This window comes from Manacus vitellinus, unplaced genomic scaffold (assembly GCF_001715985.3).
Source record: "Manacus vitellinus isolate BGI_N305 unplaced genomic scaffold, ASM171598v3 scaffold_4_pilon, whole genome shotgun sequence".
Lineage (NCBI taxonomy): Eukaryota > Metazoa > Chordata > Aves > Passeriformes > Pipridae > Manacus > Manacus vitellinus.
This window is the reverse complement of record NW_021940604.1, coordinates 1,812,658-1,829,763: the sequence shown is the minus strand read 5'-3', so window position 1 is coordinate 1,829,763 and position 17,106 is coordinate 1,812,658. Positions and strand designations below refer to the sequence as shown.

At 38.0% G+C, this 17,106-nt stretch overlaps 1 protein-coding gene across 1 annotated transcript in view; it reads right to left on the bottom strand.

Moving 5' to 3' along the window:
* STXBP5 (syntaxin binding protein 5) overlaps positions 1-17,106 on the bottom strand; it is a 105,231-nt gene that overhangs the window by 86,380 nt on the left and 1,745 nt on the right. The window contains exons 2-3 of the mRNA XM_018078057.2: positions 16,973-17,101; positions 15,095-15,192 (exon numbers count right to left, since the gene is read on the bottom strand). Of these exons, the coding sequence (XP_017933546.2) occupies positions 15,095-15,192; positions 16,973-17,101 (227 nt within the window). The remainder of the gene's footprint in view (positions 1-15,094; positions 15,193-16,972; positions 17,102-17,106) is intronic.

Sequence of the window (17,106 nt, the reverse complement as noted above, 5' to 3'; positions counted from 1 at the left end):
TCTTTCAGACAAAAGTCACCTTGATGTTCCTCTTAAACAGTTACTAGGGGAAAAAAACCAAAACAAAGATGGGGGAAAATATTATTTCCAAGATTTTGCTAGAAAACTTTGAAGAGAGTAACACCACCTTTACAAGGTACCATTCAAAGTTTATTTCTTCTTTCAAATGTTAGCATACCAGAACAGAACGGCAATCTTAAACAGGAACAAATAATCCCATTGTATATTTACAGTGGTCAATAGCTCTGTGTGAATTAAAAAAAAAATAAATTGAAGAGTTAGACTACCTGATGGTAAAGAATTCCACCAGAACTAAATTCAAGTCACATACACATTATGAGAAAAAGCTAAGCATATTTTTCCTTATAAAAAGGGAAGCTTTTCTGGCCAACTGCATGGAGATTCCCTTTAGTTCTTTGAAGCATTACAAGTCTGGACGCGTTTCGCCTGCAACGTATCCCAACTTCTTTTGCAACAAAGGACTATAAAACCTCCTGATTGATACATGGAGGTTGTAGCCAGGTGGGCATTGGTCTCTTCTCCCAGGCAACCAGCAGTAGGACAAGAGGGCACGGTCTTAAGCTGTGCCAGAGGAGGTTTAGGTGGGATATCAGGAAGAAATTTTTTACAGAGGGAGTAATCAGACATTGGAATGGGCTGCCCAGGGAGGTGGGTAGCCCATTCCTGGAGGTTTTTAAGATGAGACTGGATGTGCCACTTAGTGCCATGGCCTAGTAACCACGGTGGTGTTGGATCAAGGGTTGGACTTGATGATCTCAGAGGTCTTTTCCAACCTGGTTGATTCTATGACTCTAAAGCATTGCAACCTGAACTCTGATTATTACTCATTTTTCCCGCTAATGCACAGGTTCCCAACAGCTGAAAGCTGTTGTTCTAGGAACAGCTGAAAGAACTAGGATATCGAAACAAGAATCACCTACAGTTTCCCACACACATTCAGTCTGACTCTTTAAAATTTGTGAGTCTGACAGCCTTCAAATTCACCATGAGGTAACAAAACTGCAGAGTCAGGAGAAAAATATTTCAACAGAAACAAGCCTCACCCCTCCTCACAAACCACATATATACACAAACTCGATCCTCTTGAAGCAAAGAAGAAAGAGGAAAGAGTTAAATCATTCACCCCAGATCATCAGACACCCAGGTCAGACACATTCACAGACAAGTCCTATAATTTACACTAGTAGCAGCACTATAGCAGTACTAGAAAGCATAGCTGAAAATCTGTAAAGTAGTACTTTTTAAGAATTATTTTCTGAGAAAAAGAAACCAGTCATACAGACACTGAGAACTGCATATGTTTAAGATAAATACAGATGAGATTTCAAAAGACAAGCAGAAATTATTTCTATTAACCAATGATTTTCAATAAATCAAAACAGCAACTATAAAAGAAACAGTATCTTCATAAAATCTCCTCAAATAAAAGTGAAAAAATGGACATTAACTAGTGCCTTTTTGCTAAAATCCAGGATGAAGTCTATTTTATTAAAAACTGCCACGATAGACCAATACATGTATTCCAGTCAAACATAAACAAAAATAGTACATTGGATGGCATCTATAAGTAGCCTTATACAGAAAAAAGACAATCAGAGAAGTAACATACCAAATAATAGCTGTGACCAGCTTTGAGCTACTTGTTGGGAGCTGAAAAATGATATATTTATAGTGGTTCAGTATCACTCATACAGAACACACTTACACTGATCATCTTTAAAGATTCTCCATTAAACCACTAAGACAATACTAGCAACAAGTATCCCTGAGTATAATTTCATCAGAAGTGAACGCCCCCAAATTAAGTACAGTTGTATAATTTACAGTTACTGTCTGTACTATAGCAAACAATGAAAGGTAGAGAATCTTCTGTATGCTGAAACTTTTAGGGTTCTATTTTTGTAGAACAAACTACATGGACAAAGTTTTCAAACTATGTTTTTAAATATTTTACTATATTGTAACCAAAATCTACTAAATTTGACAAATAAATTTCAGAAATATTTTACAAGAACAGTCTCTTTGTATGAGCTTTTCTACGGCAGGTGAGATTATACTCCTAAAAACACCAGTTTAAATGCTGAAGACTGTAACAGCAAGCATTAGTAGCATCTTCTTTGTCAAATTGGTTACAATTACTCTAGTAGCACACTATGACATCTGAAGAATAGTACAGAGTAGTATTTCTCCTTTAACTTACTCAAGGCCATTGTTTTCTGAACTTGCCCAGCACCCCCTTCTAATTACAACAGTAACCTCCATTGCAGACAAGAAAAACTGAAGGCAGAGAATATCACTAGATTACAGTGTGATTACCACACCGGTTTGCACAGCAGCTGCCTTGACATTAAACTCACCACTACACCACTTCAGCAGTCTTGGAAATTCATGTTTTACCATACCAGAAATATATTTCCATCAACTGTTCGTTCAGGTATCTCAAGTTTTGCTTAAGGAGCAAAGATGTTTCCTTGCTAACAAACCAGAAAAGCTAAGAAATTTTTGTGTCTATAAAAATTATCACCATGTGAAGTACTGAGTTTAAATGAAGTCTGTGCAACCACACTGTTAAGCAACTTCAAAGGAATTCTTTCCTCTGACAGGAGTCTGTCAGACCATTGAAAAGGAGCCACCATACTGACTCAAGTCAGAGGTTCATGCAGCCTAGCAGTGTATCCTACAACAGCAATTAATGTTAACATTCAAATATATTAACGTTCAAGTATTGATCACTTAGCTCTCCAAATACAGCTATGCACCAGCCTTGATGTCTACATACTTGCAGATCTGTAGGAGTTAAGTTTCTCTCTGTATAATCATATTTGCAAACTGCTCTAACAGAGGACTTTATGGCTTTTAGCACTAATACTACACTGAATGTGCTATAGATAACTGAAACTTCTCTTTTAATGCAGGAAAGCTATCTTTTATTCATAGAAAACTACAGGAAGTAAAAGAGGGTGAAAAAACATCATCAAAAAATTAGAGTGGAAATGACAGCATGCACTGGTCTTATAAACAATACATGACTACCAAAGTACTGGAACAACTTCTGGTTATGATATGCTAAAATATAAAACTGCAGTTTCTAAATAATTTGTAACCAAACGTCACTGTTAGCAGCATCTAATGTGCTGCTTCTCTCACTGGGAATTGTCAGCAGAAAGAACAGATCATCAAAAGTTGATAAAGTTTAGTCAGAAATACCACATCCTCTCTCTATTATTTTTTTTAATCCAGAACGCATTGATTTGATCTGAAATTATTAGCAGAGTATTCATATTAAAAAAAAAATTCTTTTATACTGCCAGACTTCAAAAGTAGTTTTCATCCTTTGCTACTCCAGTAAGAAAAGAAACAATATTATACAAGTTTGTGCCTGCTGCCTCTCCTGTAAAACACTTATAAATCCCATTTTATCTTTTTTTTACTAACCCTTTGACTATTAAAATAATTAGGACTATATTCAAAATGCTTCCACAGGCAATGTCTTTAAGAAAACAAGTACCATCACATTTAAGTAGCCACATAAACTGTGGATAATTGAAAAAAATTTGGACCTATGCCTTCATTTAGTTTTTTTTAAACTGAAAAATAGAGAATTAAGTACAAAATATGTGTAAGAAAACAGTAGTATTCTTTGTGAGTGACTGCTACTCGAATACTATTTCCTTTGACCAACAGCCCTTATGAAAACATGGAGACATTACTAAAAAGATTGTACTTTTAAGAGCTAGGCCACCCTTTTTCCAGGTTAGTAACAGGATTTCTTTTTAAAAGGTTATGTTACTCATTTAGTTCTTTTAAAGAATGAGAGGATATTCACCGTGCCAGCAAGTTTATTGTTGGTTTTGGTTGTGTTTGGGGTTTTTTGGGTTTTATTGTTGTTTGGAGGGGGTTTTGTGAGTTTCCTTTTTATCTGATATTTAAGGGTGGCTGTGAAGCTAATCTCACCGTATCAGTTTACTACACAGGTTTGGAACACATATAAAAGGGAATGCTAGGTGAGTTATCGCTCTGCAGCTCATTTTGCATATTAATAAGCATCACTAAAGCTTAGTAACTGTACTTCTAATATCAACACTACAAAGTTCAGTTAAGAATGTTTTTCAACTGTGAAGATGAACATCTGCTCTGTTTAACAAGGTAGTATGACTGGAAAGAACATATGCTAAAAAAAACAGGCATGCTAATCCTATCAATTCAACATTAAGTGATCACAAAAAATTAGCATTCTATATTTTTCCCTAATGAGCAAGTAGAAAAACGCAAATCGCTTTTGTCCATCTGCTGCTGCTGACTACAAATCAGTGTTACTAGATGGGAAAGAGGAAGAGTCTTTAGTAGAAACTGTTATCAAAAACACTGGACACCAGCTGGATTACCTCTTCAGTTGTCTACTCCTGAAGTGTTAAATTTATCATGTTCATGTGAACCAAAAATCTAATAATATTAACTGAACACATACAGAGTACAAGCCTGGCAGGAGCTTCAAGAGGCTACACAATACAATCCCCTGCTTGAAAGAGCAGGAATCACACAAAATAAAACAGCTCACTTAGAAGAAGTACAGAGGTCTTGCTTCCTTTGGATCTGTATCTGTTTTTTAGTTCCCTAGCTTACAAAGTTCCAAAGTTAAACTCCTGTGAAGAGTTTCAAAAGAATATAGAAGCAGGAGAAGACAATTAATTCTTGAAGAATCCATGGGAAATATCTTATAAAAGGGTGAGTTTGATCTATAGCCTTCTTGGTGGAGAACCTAACTTCCTTTCTCCACCAGCACTGCTTGTAAGAGCACTCTGTGTGCTGAGTGGGCCAGGCTAAAACTTAATGTGAACAGGGAAGCAATGGTCACTGCAATAAGTTTATCTCAATCTTAGAGGGAAATTAAGCTTCAGGTTTCCCAACAGAAACTAGGTTTTGTTACTACCTTATTAAAGTGTTTATGAAACAAAATACCATGATATTCAGCAAAATGTGTAAATAAAGTAGCCTCTAGTTATTTCTATCGATCTATAAACTTCTCTCTGTGCAACAGCGAACAAGTAATTGATTTTGTAAACTGCAACACTTCAGACTGCCCTTTTTCAAGTATTACATTATCAGTATCATTGTTACTACAAAAACTTTTGGTTTCATGTTAACAAAGCCATCTGGATAAAATCCTGAGTAATGTGCTCTAGGGGGCCCTGTTTGAGCAGGGAGGTTGCACTAGATGACCTCCAGTGGTTGCTTCCAACCTTATCCATTGTGTGATTCTGTGAACCTAGCATTTCTCAAAGTATTTCATCTTGCACTTTGTTTTCTATCCTAGCAGACACACATTTCAAGCTTCACCTACTTCCAGTACTCTTGGCCCTCAGAATTCAAAGCAAATGAAAAAATCTCAAAAATCTCTCAAGTAAGAAGCTGTAAGATTAGAACTACTGTGGACAAAAGACTAGGGAGGACCTACTCCAGAACTTTAATAAAAAAATCTTACTAATGCAGTACTAAAATCAATCTTAATTCAGCAATTGATATAGCTGCCTCAATATAAGCACTATCAATTACTAGATTTCTTTTAAGCAAACCTTAAGGATTCAAAATAGACTAAATCTTTGCAAGAATTAAGTTAGAACAAGCAGTACACAGACCAAGGCTATCATCGAGTTGTACAGATCTCACACACAAAAGCAGTTTTAGAATCTCTTAATAAGAAGAGATTTTAAGTGTAAGACAAAATGGTTCTCATTTTTGTCAGAAAGTCTTAAAGCAAACATCAGTGTGTCAGAACAAACTAAATGACAGCCACAGAAAAAAGTAATTTCATGAAAGTATTGTAAAAATCAAGAGAAAACAGGATTCAGTAAGAGTCCCCACAGGCTGAGAGAGGCTACACATTTTAGAAATTTACTAAATAAGGAATTACACCACTCTACCAGTCCTCTCTATTGAAATATTTCAGTTTTAGCTGTTTCCAAAACCTTCATTATTTTAAACTGTGCCTAAATTCAGTGATACAAATATCACTGACAGATTTAATTTATGTCACTAGACCTTCCCCTGTATTTGCACTGGAAGTCAACAGTAGTAGTAACTTAGTGCTCCCTTTGATAAACATGTAAGCTGTACAATTATCAAGTGCCTGTGATGGAAGCGTTGACATGAAAAAGGTCACTAAGGTATCACCAGTGGAATACTAAGAGGCTATGCTAGACTAGCATTGGAGTACCAATTACAACACCACAACTGAAACTTATGGTTCAGTAAAATAAGGTAACTTCAAAAGCTGCTGACAGACAGCACACTGGCAGCAGGTAAGCAAGGCACTTTCATATGCGGTTTTGCCTCACAAGTATCACAAACTTATTCCTCCCACTGGCAAATAAATAAATTACTATCTGTCAAAGAATTAGATCTCTGAAAAAGCAGTGTCTTGTCTACTCAAGAAGATGTACTTTTCAGAATTAGAAATCTGCATTTTTCAAAAAAATTATAAAGACCAGTTTGATAGTACGCTCCAAGATGAGCCACATTGAGAACATCAAGAGGAAAAGAGAAGACACAAGAGATTAAAGATAAAGACTTACCATAGTATTAACTCTCTCAAAACTACGAAGAACTCTATTTTTCAAAATGTGAAACCATTACCAGTTAGCTAAGATGAAGGACAAAGTGAACTGTTCCCAAAATTGATGTCCAGCAGTTACATTTAACTTCATATTGAATGTAATAATGTACAAGTTTTATTCTGTTTTTCACTGAGCTTCTACACAGATAAGCCTACCAAAAAAAAAAAAAAAAAAAAAAAAAAAAGATGTGCTGTGGGACTCTGATAAATAATGCATTTTATGTTTTAATGTTTTAATGTTCCATTAAACTAAGAAACAAAAAACAGTTCTAGAAGAGCAATAGGAAACAAAAAAACAATTGAGAGCACTTCGAGTCACCTTAAAGTTACTTTGTAAGAACACTTATCTTTGCCTTGAGAAACCTTTGTACAACAAAGAGACCTGGACACCTAGAAGTCTAATGCAGTTACAAAATTTCTGTCAAACAAAGTTTCGTTAGGAAGGGTTTGCAACCTTGATTTGTGCTTTCAATCTTTCTTTATCACATCTCAAATCTTAAGCTGCTTCTACTTTTCCAGACATAACTTCACTAAAACTGCTCATGTCATCTCCTGCAGCAATAATGCTACCTCAGTTCTAAAAGCCCTTCCACGGTGACCAAGAAAGAATAAACCCTTTAAAATGTTGAATTAAAATCCTGATGAGTTTAGCAGTGTACCACAAGTGAGCATAAGCTGGGTCCCAGTCAGCCAATTTCCTATTATAGTTTATCCTAACATCATCAGATCACACTATCCATACCACCTCAGTGTTTCACAAATAGCTACGATGTACAAGGAAACAGACTATGCCAGTGCTACAGTAACCTGCAGCCTTGCAAACTTTGCCTGCCTTCCAAAGATTTCCTTCCCCGGGCTCACCATGACCCAGCAAGTTTGAAGCTGCAAGGCTTTAGCCATTAAGCCTCTGCTCTGTCGGTAAAATACCTAGAGGGAAGTTTTCATTGTAAAGTTCATTTTTGTAAATTACAGTACAAGTTTCAATACAGTTATACTTTAGGTATTTTTGAACAAAAGGAATTACTACTAAAAGCTGCTTTAGTAGAACTAAAGTATAGGCAATAATTCTTCAAAGCAAAGACCTGCTGCAATATAGACTTCCCCACAACCACAGTTGCTCTGAGGTGCATCTGTTCCACCATGACCCTATCCCTGGGTCACAATGCCTTCAGAGATACACCTGCTCCAGCATGGCCTTACCCAAAGTCCCTTCAGAAATAAACCTGCTCTAACATGGCTTTACTCATGGTTGCAGTCCCTCCAGAGGAATACCTGCTCTGTTTTGGCCTTATCCATGGCCACACACTTTGAGGTGTTCCAGCATGACCTCATGGCACAGCCACTGACGCTTCAAGTTCTATCTGCTGCAGCACAGACTTATCCTTGGGCCTCAATGCCTTCAGAGGTATTCCCGCTGCTGCACTGACACAGCCACAGCCACAGACACTTCAAGATGTACCTGCTCTGGCATGGGGTTATTCACAGACACTTCAAGATTTAGCTGCTCCCACATGGTCTCACCCACAGGTCACAGTCCCTTTGAGTTCACACTGGAGTTGCAGCCAGTCCAGTCCATCAGCACAGACACGTCAGAGAGTTCCTGGCCATCCGCCAGCCCAGGCGCATCACCGCTGCTGTTATCAGAATGTACCCAGGCACAGCACAGTAAGGTGATAAGCAGCACAGCATGCAGAGAAAGCAAAAACCAGCCACTAACAAGCACTAGACTAATATACTGTCAGGCAAGCAAGGCTCATTACAAGCACCTGCCAATTAATAGCTAATCAGCAATTACAGCTATAAATTCAATGTGGTAAATTCCAGTCAAACCTGTTGTTATCTCAAACCCTTTGAGCTGCACAGTGGGTGCCCTAAAGGACTGCTGTGATTTAACCCCAGCCAGCAACTGGGCCCCACACAGCCCCTCGCTCACTCCCCCGGTGTGATGGGGGAGAAAATCAGAAAAGAGAGACAATTCATGGTTTAAGATAAAGACAGTTCAATAAGTACAGCAAAGGCCATGCACAAAAGCAAGGCAAACCAAGAAATTCACTCACTGCTTCCTATGGGCAGGCAGGAGCCACCTCCAGGAAAGCAGGGATTCATCATCCATAGCAATAACTTGGGAAGGCAAATGCCATCATTCCAAACAACCTAATTTTCCTCCTTTTTCTCCCAGCTTTATACGTTGAGCATGATACCATATGGTATAGAGTATCCCTTGGGTCAGCTGTCCTGGGCTGTGTCCTGTCCCAACTCCCTGTGCATCTCCAGCCTGCTCACTGTGGGGGTGGAGTGAGAGACAGAAAAGGCCTTGACTGTGTAAGCCCTGCTCAGCAATAAGGAAAACATTGCTGTACTATCAAGACTGTTTTGAGCACAAATAGAAAACACAGCTCCATACCAGCTACTGTGATGAAAACTAATTCTACTCCAGCCAAAAACAGGACACCGAGTCTCCCAATAAGTAAAACCAGAGATCTAAAAAGTACACTATCCTATTTGTTATGGAGAATTCAGTCCAAGCTTTTTCTGTGCAGGACTAAGTTGTTATAATTCCATACATTTTTAAGACATACATGTCTCATCATGCTATTTTGTCCACATTTCACTTCAGAATACCCAAAGGTAGCTATTTTCTTCATTTAGAGAATGGGGATTTTTCATTGAAAGAAAAATATAAGAGAACTAATGATAGCCACATGAATTATGTGCTGGAAGATATGACAAGAAAAGCACTAATGGTAAAAGAAATGGAAATGTGACAAGATTGACATATACTTTAAGCTAAGTACTTTTCCTGTTTAAACTACTATACGTGAATTGGGTGGCAAGGTAGCCAATAAATATTTTCTTATTAATAAATAATCACAGAGTCTGTCCAGCATAACACTACTGCAATATTTTTATTAGCTTTACCAAAGTACTCTTCCCAAAACAGGAATACTTGTTCAAAGTCCAGAACACTACTTACAAAGGTTGAGACCATTTTTTTCATTGTACAAATGACAAAAGACCCTGACAATCCACAAAAGAGTAGTTCAGTTCAACTTGGGCATATTCATAGAAAGGAAAGACTTACAGAATAATTTAGGTCAGAAAGGATCACCCACATTCATCTGGTCCAGTGTCCCAATTGAAGCTGTGTCAACTTCAGTTTGAAAAACTGAAATCTTTGCTCTGCATACTGTAAACAACTCCAGCCACTGTCCTACTGCCAGTGTAGAGCTGCTACAGAGAAAGAGCAGGTGTAGAACTACTTCAATAAAAAAATACCTACAAAACAAAAAACCCAATATACAATATCTGAAGTTCATGCTTCCATAAGAATGAAAAAAATCACAGTCAGACTGCCTTACATAGTCTGAATAATCCAAAGGAAAAGTACATTTAATGGATATAACCACATCACAAGTTTGAAACGGTATTTTGTTAGAGCTCCAGAGAATTCAGAAACTGACTGCGTGGAACCTCACACCCAGGCTATTTTGATAAAAAAAAGTAAGTTGTGAGTTCTCACAAAGGGTAGAGAATGGAAATCACAGAAAGCAAGCTTTATACACCTCAAATACATAAAAACTTCAGCCTTTTTCTTACATAAAAGTCTGTGGAGAAAGTAACAGCTACTGACACTCAGAATGACTGGAATCTTCAGATATTTAATGACAGAATGACAAACAATCTAATTTTTCTCCTTCCTGTGAACTTGGTTTCCAAGTTAAAGAAAAAGCTAAATTAAATAACCTATTCTGCTGGGAATAAAGAGTCTGAGGCACAATTTGGTCTGTGTGAAAGGTACAACAGTTATTCTACAGGTTTCTCAAGAATTTCTAGTGGCAATGGTCTTCCTTTTAAGAATTCCTTCTATCAAGAGATAGGCTGAGCTTCAAGCTGTAAATGTGTATTTTTAAGTCATGAAGCATCAATAAAGATATTGTATTCATGTTGGCAGACAATCACAATACATCTCATTTGATATATTGTTCTAGTTTTTCTACTGAGAAATTAAAGTGCAGAAAAATGAAGAAACTTGTTTAATATGGAGCAGTTAAATTGCAGAGGGCATGAGAATTACTTCAGTTTCCTCTGCTTTAGCTTCACAGTTTATTCTACCTTATAAAAGCGAACAAAAAAGCTCAGTTGACTATTAAATTAATAATTGTACAGGGCCCTGGACTTAAAGTTCTGAGGAAACATCATCCTAAAGACAAAAAAAAGTCCTGAAAAAGTCCATTTCATCTTTCTTAAGCCTTTTTAGAGTTTATATGCCACCCTGCTCAGATCACATTAGACTTCTAGAGGGACTGTTAAGTAGAAGAGAGACAGCAATGGACAGCATGGAAGCAGGGCTATTACCTATGACACTGAACATTGTCTGGATGTCATGGGGTGAAGTCTAGCCAATGACATCAAGTTAAACCATGAGTAGATATACTAAGCTAACTCATTAAAAGGCTTTATATCTGCTGAGAAAACAAAGCAAAGCCAATTATGCACATGGAAAAGAAGCAAAGCATAGATGAACTTTTAACTAATTGATATCTCACAAGTTGCAACAGCAGATCAAAAGGCAAAAGCCATCCAGGTAACAGCAGCTAAATCCCTTCAAGTATGGAGAAAGCCAAAGATATTGACCTGCAATGACAAATGAGGCCACTAGCAGCTTACACTGACCATAGCAGGTTGAAATCAATAGAAAGCACAACTGCTTCCTGTGGGGATCACATCCACAAAAATCCAGCACTGTGAAGAAGGGGGGAGCCCGAGGCAGAAGTGCCGCACTAGAGGCAGGCTCAAGCCAAGACTCAAACACCTCAAGCATCTGGAACAAGTGTCCTTCAATCAGCATCACATACCACATACTCAGAGGAACAACTGAATCAGCATATCCAGGTGAGTGCAACTGTTTGTGACAAATCATTTGAGATTTTATGTCACTCAGCACTGTGCATCTGCCCTTCTGCCTACCTCATCACTCCATTTCCCCTGCAACAGTGAAAACAGAATCAAACAACTATTTTCAACAGATCCTTATGTCAGGGAGATGGTCACATCAGCTGGCTGTCCAAGGTTTGTATTCTACTAAGCTACTCACTGCAACTTTTCCTCATACACCCTAAAGGAACCAAGCTGTTCTTCAGAGTTGAAAACAGAACACAGCCTTTGTTGGTGATTGCTCAAAGTATTCCTTTCTACGGAGGGAAAAAATACTTCTCCATTTAAGGTTAATACCTGAGTAACACCAGTCTGCCTCAAACACTTACTTTTTAGTCTTTTAGCTAAAGAGCTAGAAATATTCCTAAGTAACTCTGGAAGTAGAATCAAGATTTTTAAAAGAAATACAAGGAATATACTGCTGAAGTTAAGGTAGTGAATAATCTCAAACCACCTTTGATGACTCTTTAGGTTTAAGTTTTACACTAAAAGTAGTCTTCTCCTAGTATTTTTATGGACTTCTATCCCTCTTAAAACTGCAAGATCTTGAACCAACTGCTGCTTATAGGCATGGAACGGCAGTCACACCTCTGGCACACTAAGTTACCAACTACACAACACTCCCATCCAATTTTAACCCATCGAGCCTAGAGGCAAAGAATATTAACAGAGTAGTAATTCTACTTCAGTTCAACTAGGGAAACATGACATCTATAGTTTAGGTATTTCCATTTTTACAATTATTCTGTGGATTCAGTGAACTCAATACAGCGTTGATGTTATTTAGTATATTTATCTATTAGAGATAAAGACAAAGTCAGTGAACTGATAGTATATTTGCATCCACAGATTTTGTGTTTTCAGAAAAAGCTTTAGTTCTATTTTTACATATCACTATAACAGTACTAGAGACAACATTTAGTATTTGTGTATTAGAAGTCTCTCTGTTCTTTCACTAGTGGTTATAGTCCTCATAAAGAAGAATGAGACAAGTGTGGTTAAGAAAATTCCACCTGTTCCGATCGATACTGGTTCTGAATTTAAAATACCCAGATTGAAGTCTGATCAAATACAGATAACCTCTGTAAAGACATTATTTAGCTGATAAATACCTGAAGTCAAATCAGGACTTTAACATTAATTTCCTCATATGAAATTTCAAACAGGTTCTTATTCCTTGATTCAAGAATATTTTATCTTTAATACCCTTTCTAGAAAAAGACTTGTTTCCCAGTTCCTCAGGTCACTTACTTACAATAGAAAAGCAGTGAAAGCTTGAAAAGATTCACCTATACTTGAAGACACAAGGAAAACACTAATACCCAGCTCCCATTTGCTGGTAGGCAATGAAAGAAGTATTATCATTCCTTTACTTCTATACTCTCGCAGTATGAAAACAGAAGAAAATTAAGATCCCACTTTTGGATTTATTTCTCAATGAATATCACTTTACTGACACTCAGTCTTTCTAGTCCATACCTCATTTCAATTAAAAATACTCTTGCAGTTTTAAAGAGTAAGTGGCTCCCACTTTAATGAACCTTTGCACATAATTTATTACTCATAAAAACCTTAGCAGGCAAATCATTCTGAGGGTCAACAAGTACTTTTTGGTTCTGTTTTTATCTCTTAGCAATAGAATGAAATAAGCACTTCTTGCAAGCTTTACTCTTTCTCAATGAGTGCTTTTCAAACTGGTTTCATTAGGCAGAAAGTGAGGGGCTGGTTTTACACTGGGAATATGTATTGGGAATCTAAGTCTATTCCTTCTGCCTGCACTCCTCCATCGACAAGAGGAAGTAATCAAAGGAGATGCAACTTTTGCAGTGTTGTCTGTTTACAGCTTACGTTGAGGGCTTTTAAGCAGTTCTTCCAAGAATCAAGAACCGTATCAAAGTACTGAGAAGCATATTCCTCATCAAGTTAGGGGAGCACTAACCTCTCAGCCTCTGCATGCAACCTCTTCCCTATCTTTAGAAAATACGTTTTCTGCAGTTTTCTCACAGTAACTGTTTCTTCCCCAACAATTTTCCAATTGCTCTCTCGATTATTTAGAAAGTAATTCACGCTCCAAGAATTCATAGGTGTGTTTAGTCACATAAAAGCATCCATAAACAGGTTTTGTTGAGTCATCATTATCTAAACTGCAACATTATGTTGCCCAAAATAATAGGCAAGCTCTAAATAGGTGCATTTTCATCTCTCCTTTTCTTCCAATCCAAATTCTTACTTTTATGTCTCTTGCTTTCTTATTTATTGCTTTCTCACTTATTATTATTATTATTATTATTAACAACATCACCTACATGAACTGTACTCTTTATTTACACCAACTTTTTGACCTTTTCAAAACAGTAGTTTATGGAGTTAAGAGTAGTTTCAAATACAGCATTAAGAACACTGCATTGTCATCACTGTTCATCATGCTTTGAATTAAGAAACCTTGGGAGAAAAACTACAAATCTAGTTTTTCAGTTCTAGTTTTTCAACTTCTAAGTCAATCCTCTTAAATTAACCTTACAGACAGTAAGTTAGTACAGTAGTGATGTTCCAGAAAGAAAAAAAAAAGGTGTACTTGTAGACTAATATAAGTAGCAAAAGAAAATATTATATTTACCTACAGTTTAAAGAAGATTAAGTCAATTTTTCTAGCAAGATGGCCTAAGCCTTCCCCATAGTGTTTAGAGTTCAGCCAATTTTAGGACAACAAAGAATTCAATTAATTATCTTATGCTGAAAAGCAAAGGTTTGGGCAATAGCAGCGTGGATTAAAGAATCTACAGGACATCATCTTTTAAAAATAAAAGTTAAAACACATATGTTGTTACATGGCTTGGATAGTACCATATGGCTCTGGTACCATATGGCTATGAACATATGGGTAGTTCACTTTTTAGTGAACAAAAGGAAGCAAGGTTACTAGTGCCCTTATTTCAAAAATTCATTCTGCTTATCTCAGTCACTAGGAAACTATTAGCAAGATATAATTCCTGTACCCTTTACTGTTACCACTTGAAACCATCATCTGGCTACTCAGAATTAGTAGCAGGTAACTACAGCATTACAAAGCTTATCTCAGGAACAAGCCCAGCAAAAGTAAGCCCACCACCCAAAAAAAAACCAACCAAAAAAAAAACCTCTAAAACCCACCCTTAGCAAGCAGCACAGAATGTTTCAATCCCAAAGGACAGAGCAGAACAAAATAGAGCTCAGCCTATGTCTCTCTTTAGATTTGCAGTCAGTTGCTGTAAACTGTCAGCACACTAGTAATCCTCTACAAAATGTATATATTAACTTGAGATAATGGGGACTGATCAGCCATGCCTCATATCATGAGCACAACTTGAACTGACACAAAAAGCAACCATAACAGCCAAGCCACCCACAAACAGAAAACAGAGCTTGCTTTTTTTCTCCCCTCCTGCATACCTGGTTCCCACCAGACTTCTGAAGGGTTCCAGCAGCTGAATCAAAACATCACTTGCGTAAAGTGCACTAATTCCACTTCAGAATATAAAAGGATACAGCCTTAGTGCTCCACTCTGAGTCCCGATGGCCAGTATTTTCTGAACCGGATCAAATGCCAAGGCTGAAGGTTGATAGGGGAAACCATGGCGTACGGTCTAACAAGTCAGAGGATCGCAGTAATGATGTGTCAAGCAGGATACCAAAAATAAACAGAATCAATACTGTATGTTAGAAAACAGGATTTAGCGTTTATCACAATTTAAAAAGGAACTACAAAGTATTTAAATGACAGACTGAGAAAATCAGCTGTCTTACATGAACCAATTATAAACGATGTTTTCCAGTCATAATTACTCATTCATCCTTGAGCACCAAGTGATAGTCAGACTTACTGAAACTTAATTTGAATCCTACATTTCTTCTGTACAAAGATTGTACCAACTCAGCATTTTATTTTTTCGTCTACTTCATTCCCTGAGTAATCTTATTTTTAGCTCTAACAAAGACACTAAACTATTAAAATGTGAGATATGCCTAGCAAGTTTGGCAACAAAGCCAGACTTGCCATCAGAGCTATTACAAATTACTACAGAGTTGCTTTTCTCAGAATCACTTCAATTTCAATCCAATGGGCTCCATATGACAGTGCAACCTCTCTCAGCAGGGAAAAAAGAAAACAACCTGAGCTTGACAGAACCAAATTCTCACTCTGTACTTTCCCCAAAGAGAACAGCCAGCCCCAGAATTAACAAAACCAAAAAATACCCCACCTCGACAATGGGATTCTCTCTTAATATGAAGCTATTGGCACTTCTAGCTTTTCGGTTAGCCAAGATTAATTTGGTAATTGACCAAGCAATAACTCCATTATGCTTCTCGGGCTGCAATTCATAAGAACTGAGAACATAATAAAAGTGTCACCTACTCTCACTTTTGCTATAAACACACACACAGTATGAGCCATACAAATGCTAGCTTTTCTGTTTCAAAACCTTTAGTTAAAAGCAGGGGTATTCCAGGATCTCATAAACACAAAGCAAACTTCTGATATACTCCGTCTACTTAACTGAAGTTGCAGGCATACCCCACAACTCTCTGTATTTCACAAGCAAATAAGATCTAACTGACAACAGCTCTGCTCTCTTCCCTATCCTTTGTGACCACCTTGCAAAAGCAGCAGAAATGTCTGCGATACTAGAAAAAACAAGTAGGAGAATCCATGAACAAGCTCATCCATGTCAAGCTAGGCCATGGGTGCATTGCAAAGATAAAAATGGGCATTGATATTCAAATCAGCTTTTATTCCTCTTGGTACAGCTCGTGGTTAATTCGCTGCATCATTTTCTGAAATGTGCAGACACAAATCGCAGTTAGTGTATCACACGCAAGCAAATAAATAAACAGGAACTTTGTCTCTAGAGAAGATTTGCAATAGCAGCATCAGCAACTCGGCAACACACTGCAGTGAAACCACCACAAACGACGACAGCCTTTTTCAGGCGTAAAGAAACAGGAAAAATGCATTTCCAAATAACGCAGAGCAACAGATCCCCTGTCCTTCGGGCCCATTAGCAGAGGCTTCTACTCAAATGCCGCGATAATCACATCTGCGCTACAGCTAGGTATCACTCCTTTCCCCATCCATCCAACTCTTTCTACGAAGCCTTCATGAACATGGTCAGTATTACTAGAAGACGACAAACCCTGAGACTCTCCAAGAAAGATGACTAGAGAAATCCAGCAAGACCTGTACAGCTACACCCGCCGCTTTCTTCCCTTCTTCACCCCCCGAAATACAGAAATCCAACAAGTAAACAGGAGCAGCGGGCAGGCTCGGCAGGGTCGGCACGGAGGAGCAAAGCCCGCAGCGCCCATCGCGGCGGCGCGCCCCCTCCCCCGGCCGCCAGCCGGCTCGGGGCTGCAGCATTCATTCACCTTGCAGAGCTGGAAGTGCTCGGACTGGAGCGTCTCCTGGATTTCCGTCTCCCGGTTCCCCGCCTGCTGTTGCTGCGCGGCGGACGACGCCGAGGCGACGGCGGAGACCGCCGTCAGGCCGTCCAGCACCTTCC